The following is a 7,283-nucleotide window of genomic DNA, read 5'->3' as shown; positions in this document are numbered from 1 at the left end:
GCATCAACGCAGAGGGCCACTTATGACACCGACATGGCTTTTGGGGAGAGTAAACAAGGTGGCGTGGCTGAAGCCTTGGGCACGGAGCCTGCGTGCACGGAGCGCACAGTAGGTGTTGGCGGAAGGGAGGATGGCCAGGAAGGACAGAGGAGAGGAGGGGTGGGAGGAGGAGGAGAGGGAAGGGCGGGGGGCACCAGGATAGGGCGCAACGGGGCAGGGGCCCTGGAGCCCTGGGTCACAGGCAGTCACCTCTACCGGAAGCAAGCTGGTGACCCTGAACAAGCCCTCCCCGCGGTCCTCGGTGAGCCGTCGGGGTCACTCAGTCGCGGCCCCCTAGGCGCCGCGTGGTGGCCCCCGCTCCCGCCCCAGCTGGAGACAGGCTGGCCACACGTCCCAGGGAGGCGCACTTGCTGTCCTGCTGCCTGGGCCTCAGCAGCACCTTGGGCCACCGGGATTCCATGCTCCCGCAGCAGGTGGCCCAGGCGCCTCCCTCCCTTGGCGGCAGCGTCTGCTTTCAGTTTCCGGGACACACCCTGCCTCTCCCTCGGGGCGTTGTGCAGGCGTTTCCCGGTCTCCACACGCTTCCCCATCCTTTCCTCTGGGACCAGCCTAAACATCACCTCCTCCAGGAAGCCCTCCAGTGGCCCTGCACCCCAAGTCCAGGTTAAGTAGCCCCGTGAGGTCCAGAAGCAGTAGCGACGGATACTTCTGAGCGTTTGGGGTGGGCCCCCATCTGCCTGCCTCGTCTTCTCTGTTTTACCCAACACATCCCGAGGTGGGTGCTTTGCTCCTGATGGTTAGGTTACAGGGTTCCCGCTAGGCCCCCCACCCCTGTCTTGCCAGGACCCTGCAGGCAGCCCCAGGCTCTCCGTCTCCAGGCTCCCTGCCCCAGGTCCCCAGTGCTGACAGGCCCAAGAACTCGCTGGGACTCCAGAGTCCCAGTCCTGAAGCCCCCTGAACCCCCTCCTGCAGGCTCCCCTCTTGGACACTTCGTCTGCTTCCTCCACCTTGCGGTCATGTCCTTGGGGTGCCTCTGCCGCCTGGCCCATAGCCCCAGCCCAGTCCCCGGACCCAAGCCTCAGCAGACCTTCCCGAAGGGGTGAGCGCACGGCTGCACTTGGCTCTCCAGGCCCCCCACTGCCCCGCCCCCTGCAGGTGCCACCGAGAGCCCACGATGCCGCCACAAACACGACCCTTTATTAACGCGCGGAGGCGGCATGACGGGGGCACCGTGAGTGGGAGTGCCTCGCCCCGGGTGCGAAGCGCGGCGGGCCCTCCGTGCACGGGAGCTTCCTACGGGGAGGCGACGGGCACTAAGTGGGGAGACAAGTTCCTCTGGGAGGAGGGGGCCCCCGGCCGGGACCGTGTCCCAGACGGCGCCTGCCCCTCCTGTCTCCGACACCTGGCCTGGAGGCAGACAGGGCCTTCCTAGGCCAGCAGAGAGGGGGCTGCGGGGGCAGCGGGGGGCGGCCGCCTGCACCCCTGGGCTCTGGCCACTGGGCCCCCTTAGGCGCTGGGTGCCGGCCGGGGTGCTGGGGATGGGAACGCAGACACACCCTGCTCGGGCTCAGAACCCTGCCCACAGCCGGGGCAGCCCTGTCCGGGGAGGCTGGCGGGCACTCGGGGTCTCTCCCTCCCTGGGCCGGGTGTGGGGAGAGCAGGGCTCAGTGTCACGTCTTCACAGCCTGGGGCGCCCTGCAGGAGGGGTGTCCGTGGGTAGCCCCAGAAGCTGCGGTGGCCCCGGGGGCGGGGCGCTCGGGTCCCTGAGGGCAGCGGCTGCCAGGCCTAGGAGTGGGGGGGCCTGCAGGAGCGGCAGCACGCCTTGCTGTAGTACCAGTGGCCGCAGAGGTTCACCTTGATGGCCAGGGCGCAGTTGGTGCCTGGCTGGTCCTGGCAGCTGTCATCTGGGGAAGGAACACAGTAGAGGGGCATCAGGACAGGACCTCCGCCCGCGCCCGCCCCGCCCGCCCCGCCCGCCCGCCTCTCTTTCCCTAGACTGAGGGAACGAGGTCGACAAGAGGTGGCCCTGGGTGGCGGAGGACCTGGGGACAGGTGGCCATACGTGCACATCCCCAAGCACAGGAGCTGTGGACCTCCCACCCAGCTGCAAGCACTGGGGTCCCTGCTGCCGCCCCTCCCCAGGGACGTCACGAACCCTGCCCACTGGCTCAGTCTGTGCACAGGGAGCGGCGATGTCCAGGGGCCAGGGTTTAGAGGAGCCACTGATCTCACCCCCGGAGCATCCCGGGGAGGCCCACAGGTAACCCCTCCATTCAACGGGTCCAAAGCAGAGCTCAACACCTGCCCCCTGCGAGCCCAGCACCTCAGCCGTGTGCCCAGCGCGGGGCTGTCTGGGCTGAGTGGTCCTGGATTCCTGCCCCGCCCCCGCCCGCAGCTGCCCTCCCGTCTCCCGAGCTGGGATGCTCTTTGCGAGGTGCACGTCCGAGCATGGCTCCTGGGGGCCTGGAGCCCCCGTCGGGCCTCGCCTCCCAGCGGGCTGGGACCCTTCGCTCTGCGACACGACACGTGCCAGTCTCCGTGGCTATTAACCCAGCTGGTCCTCAGGCCGACCTGCGGGAAGCGCCCGCCCGCCCGCGGCCTCCCCGCCGCTCACCTGGGGGCTCCGTGGGGCAGGGCTGCAGGTCGCAGGCCTGCCTGCCCACAGGCTTCACCAGGGGGTCGCAGCCCCGGACGATGTCGGTCCCCTGGTAGCACTTGACGTCTCGCACCCGCACGCCCACGCCGCAGGTCTTGGTGCACTGGCGGGGAGAGGGCACGTGGCACAGCCCCACCCAGCACCCGAGGGAGCCCCGCCACCCACCGGGTCACGCGGGAGCTCGAGGCGGCGAGCGGAGGAGAGGGCCCCGGCGGGCGGCTGGGAGGCTGAGACAGCCCCGCCCAGTGCTGCCTCAGTTTCCCTGTCTGCACAGTGAGGGGGTGAACCCCTCCACCCTCAACTGTCCCCCCAGGCTTTCCTGGGAGCTGCGATGCCCAGGACGCACAGGGCCAGGGTGGGGGGGGTGGGGGGGGGGGCTGCTGGTCTTCCGCTCCACTGAAGAGCTGTGTTTGTTGTGGGCCAGTTAAATGGGTCGTCCACAGCCACCACGCCCACTGCAGGTCCCCGTCCAGATGTCCCCCCGGAAAACCCCGCCGAGCCACCTGGAACTCAGGACAGCCGCTGGCCCGTCACCCCGCCGCCCTCCTGCCAACATCCTGGAGGCGGTGGCTCCCTCTCGCTCCCGCCATGCAGGGGACCCCGCATCACCCAGGCCCGTCCAGGACCTGAGCCCTCAGCTCCCCGGGCCCACCCTCCGGTCCCATTTGCAGAGGCACAGAGAGAATGAGGTGTGGAGGGCCACCCGCCCGATGCCCGCTCTGATGCCCAGTCTGAAAGCCATGCGAGGCCGGCCTGGCCCCAAGCTCAGAGGACAGCCAGCCTTGGGTAGACGCCCCTTAGGCAGGCGCCCTGGATGTGCTGGGGTGGGGGGAGGAAGGGGCGGGTAGGCGGCATGAGCTCTTACGGAGACAGTGCGGAGGTCCTCACACCCCTGTCCATCCATGCCGGCCACCGCTCACCCGCCCACCGCCATCGGGGCAATACGGGCATGCCCCTCCCCCGACACTGTCCTTTGGGGGTCCCCCCTTCACGGCTCTCCTCCCTGCCGCGGCTAAGCAGCCAGCATGGCGCCTGCCCCTCGTGGGTCCTGGCCCGCATCCCATGGCAGCCCCCCACTTTCTGAAGCCAGATGCACTTTCTAAGGTGCAGGGCTCGGCCTGGCTCCTGGGGGCCCAGAGGCCCCATCAGGCCTCGCCTGCCACCCTGCCCAGCCCCACCCCCCCGCCGGGCTCGGCCAGTCCAAGGGGGACCCTCGCTCTCCCACACGCCTCGGTCTCCAGAGCCACTAGACTTTCCTGGTCCCCCCGGCTGATGCCTGCTCGGGGACCCCCCCAACCCAAAGCCCCCTCTTTCTCCCCTTGGGGGGTCCTTATTAGGCAACACAGAACACATAAATGCCAGTGCTCTCGCTTCTCAATGGGCATGTGAGCTGTAGGGTGAGTGGTGGCCCCACCTAGGGCAGAGTGTGAGCCCGGACGTCACCCCAGGTCTCTCCGCTGAGCACCCCGAGCCCGGGTGGGGGACCGAGGCCCCGGCCCCTCTCACTCTGAGTGGAAGCAGCACTCATGGAATCCCAGACGTACCCCCATCTCACGCGTGAATCTTCCCCTTGAACTCTTAAGTTTTGGGGTGTGGCATCCACCTGTCAGGTGGCCAAGACCAGGGAAGCCTCAGGTGTGGGTGTCTGAGACACACCGCAGAATGTCACAGTGAGTGTCCTGGGCTTCCAGTCCCATGTAGCACCCGAGTCATCCCTTGGGCTTCAGAGTGGGCCCATGAGGAATCCGAGGCCAGAGGACACTGGTCACTCCGCCTGGCCACGGCAGCGCTGGCAGCAAGACCCCTGCTCTTCAAACCCCCAGTGATGCTCACAGGGCTCCCTGGGCCTCCCCACTTGCCCCTGCTGAGTTTACGGCGTCACCAGGTGGGGAGGGGACCGGGGCACAGGAGTAGCTGTGCCACTAGGGAGAGAGTGGACACGGCGAGGGGACAGTGCGAGTCACAGAGGACGGTCTAGACCCAAGGCCTCTGCCCGGGCCCTACAAGCCCCCGAGGCCTGGAGTCACACCAGGAAGCCCCACGGGAAGGGAACAGGGGAGAAAGCAGAGACCCGGGGGGTGTCTGCCCCCTGCCGCCCCCTCTGTGAAACGGGGCTGCTCCATCTCTGCGGGCAGCCCCAGGCCCCCGGGTGGGGGGCCTGCCCCGGTCGCGTTGGGGTGAGCCGGCGCTGGGCTGACCTTCACTTTGCAGGTTCTACAGCCACCCAGGACAGGGGACCACACCCCCAAATGGACGGGACATCCCTCCAAACCTGGGTCTCTCCCTCTACGAAACAGGAAGGAGAGCCCCTCCTCATGGAGCTGTTGGGGGGAGGAGAGGCGCCCCCCCCCCACCCCCCGAGCCGGGACTCTGGCCACAGAGGAGGCAGCTCAGCCGAGCCGCCTGACAGTCTGAGGCCGAGGAGCGTGGGGGGCCAGGCTGGTCGGGGGAGCTGCCGCCCTTCCCTCTGGCTTCCCCTCCGCCCACAGAGCACGTGGCCCGCCATGCCTCCGTGTCCCTAATCCCGCGTCCTGCCTTGGCTCCGACTCCCAGAGCCAGCGCACCGTCTGACTCAGCCCCGCACAGCCCCGGTGCCCACCCGGCTCTCCCGGCCCCGTGACGGGTTTCAGACACGTGTGCTGTGAAACACACAACTGCGAGGTGCAACGCAAGGCCAAAAGCAACCCGGGCTGAAGACGCCCATGACAAGCAGTGCAGGGATCCCAGAGGTGAGAGCCGAGAAGGCTTCCTGGAGGAGGTGGCTCTCACGCCAGCTGACTTGGTAACACTGACAAGCTTTCCAGGAACAGAAAGCCCTGACGGCGGCTGAGGAGGGGGACACAAGGGGCATGTGGGGCCAGAGGGGAGGTACTGAGGTAGGACCCAACCTCAGACCTGGCCTCAGGCGGCTGCAGGGGGCCAGTGGGGCTCACCTCTGACCACGGGCTGGTGTACCACTTGAAGCAGGGCCTCTCGAAGCACGTGCTCTCCTCCGGCGGCTTCTTGGCCAGCCCGCACTCGGGGTCGCTGCGCGTCTGCGGCTTCCCGTTGGCCAGCTCCATGCACAGCACCAGCCTCTTCTTCACCCCCCGGCCGCACGTCGTGTTGCACTGAGGTCAAGGGACAGACAGGGGTCAGAGGCCAGAGGCCAGGAGGCTCAGAACGCAGGGCCCGCAGGGCGAAACGCTTGGATGGGCGGCAAATTGGCTGAGGCTCATCAGCTGACCATTTGGCCCAAAATGGATTTGATCGAAAGCAATTTAGCAGAAAACCATCTGTTTTGAAACAAAATGGTTGATGACAATTTGGCCCAAGATGATCTGGCACTAGCGGCCTGCCCGCAACAACTGACCGAAAGCAGTCGGGCTGGGAACGATTCACCTGAAACAGCAGGCTGGTGGCCGTGCAGTTGGTCAGGCGAGCAAACGGTTGCACAGGACCCGTGGGCCAAAAGCAAGCACAGCCCGGCTGACCCTGTCCCAGGTTTTCCATATATGGGGAAGGGGGGGGCAGGGGACAGTGCTAATTCTGCACGCATCCTTGGGCACTTGTCTATTTCGACTGGGAAAGCTTTAAGGGGTTTCCCTACTTTTTGGGGGGAGGTGTTTCTATTTCAAATTAATTTTTAGTGAATTGTGCTCTCGTAATTTGCAAATTAAAACCTCATTTCAACCAATCTGACCTTCCGGCCACTTGGCTCCCAGCCAAATGCTCTTCCAGCCGGAGGGGCCTCCCGCTGGGCGTGGCACACTCACCCGCTCCCAGTCCTGGGCCAGCCAGTGGGCAGGGCAGTTCTTGTCCCCGCAGGGGTGGATGGCCAGAGGCTTGGTCTCCGTCTGGCACTGGGACTCCGGCACCACCCGTCCATCACTGGTCTTGCAGTACACGTGTCTGATCATGCGGCCCTGGCCGCAGCTCCCGCTGCACTGCAGGGCGAGGCCCGGGTTAGCGGGGAGCCCTCTCCCAGGTCCCCGAGACGTCGTTCCCGAGAGAAACAGCTCCCCCAGCAGTGTGGGGCTGCCACTGCCATGGCAACCACGTTTTAAATAGCATTTTCTGTTCTAATTACGGACATATTGCATGCGCGATGAAAAACACACAAAGAGAAAAGCGCACCTAAAACATCTGAGGGGCCATCTGTGCGCCCAGCACCCCGAGGGGCCCCCGGGGCGCGTCTGAGCCCCACAGGGACACGGACAGAGGGGTGATCATACCGGATCGCCATTTGGGCCGCTTGGTTTTGGATAAAGGTATTGAGTCTTCATAATAATGAGGAGAAAGGCCATTTCTCCCCCACATCCTGGCTCCAGAAAAATGGGGAGACTGAGGCACAGCCAGAGGAAGCACAGCGACCCATTTTCACTGGCCTGGTACCCAGGCCACCCCTCAAAGCACGCCTCTTCCCCATGGGGGCCCCTGCCCTCACCGGCCCCCAGTCGGAGACAGTCCACTGGCGGTCGCAAGGGGGCCCTGTGCAGTCCTTCTCCCCCACGGGCCTGGTGTTGGAGTCACACAGCTTCTCGTCCTCGGAGCAGCGGATGTCCCTAGTCACCACGCTATGCTCCCCACACTTGGCAGTGCACTGCGGGGAGCCGGGGAGGGAGCCATCAGGGCGTGAGGACCGCCC

At 66.2% G+C, this 7,283-nt stretch overlaps 1 protein-coding gene across 2 annotated transcripts in view; it reads right to left on the bottom strand.

Annotated features, from left to right (window-relative positions):
- Positions 1–1,182: 1,182 nt before the first annotated feature.
- ADAMTSL2 (ADAMTS like 2) overlaps positions 1,183–7,283 on the bottom strand; it is a 34,405-nt gene continuing 28,304 nt past the window's right edge. For both annotated transcript variants that reach the window (XM_016152998.2, XM_016152999.2), the window contains 5 exons: positions 7,083–7,238; positions 6,412–6,582; positions 5,590–5,766; positions 2,615–2,759; positions 1,183–1,904 (listed from right to left, as the gene is read on the bottom strand). In XM_016152998.2, the coding sequence (XP_016008484.2) occupies positions 1,786–1,904; positions 2,615–2,759; positions 5,590–5,766; positions 6,412–6,582; positions 7,083–7,238 (768 nt within the window). In that variant the 3' untranslated portion in view covers positions 1,183–1,785. The remainder of the gene's footprint in view (positions 1,905–2,614; positions 2,760–5,589; positions 5,767–6,411; positions 6,583–7,082; positions 7,239–7,283) is intronic.

This window comes from Rousettus aegyptiacus, unplaced genomic scaffold (genome assembly GCF_014176215.1).
Source record: "Rousettus aegyptiacus isolate mRouAeg1 unplaced genomic scaffold, mRouAeg1.p scaffold_m13_p_3, whole genome shotgun sequence".
NCBI classification, from domain to species: domain Eukaryota; kingdom Metazoa; phylum Chordata; class Mammalia; order Chiroptera; family Pteropodidae; genus Rousettus; species Rousettus aegyptiacus.
Note: the sequence above shows the minus strand (reverse complement) of the source record. Positions and strands in the feature narration are given on the sequence as shown.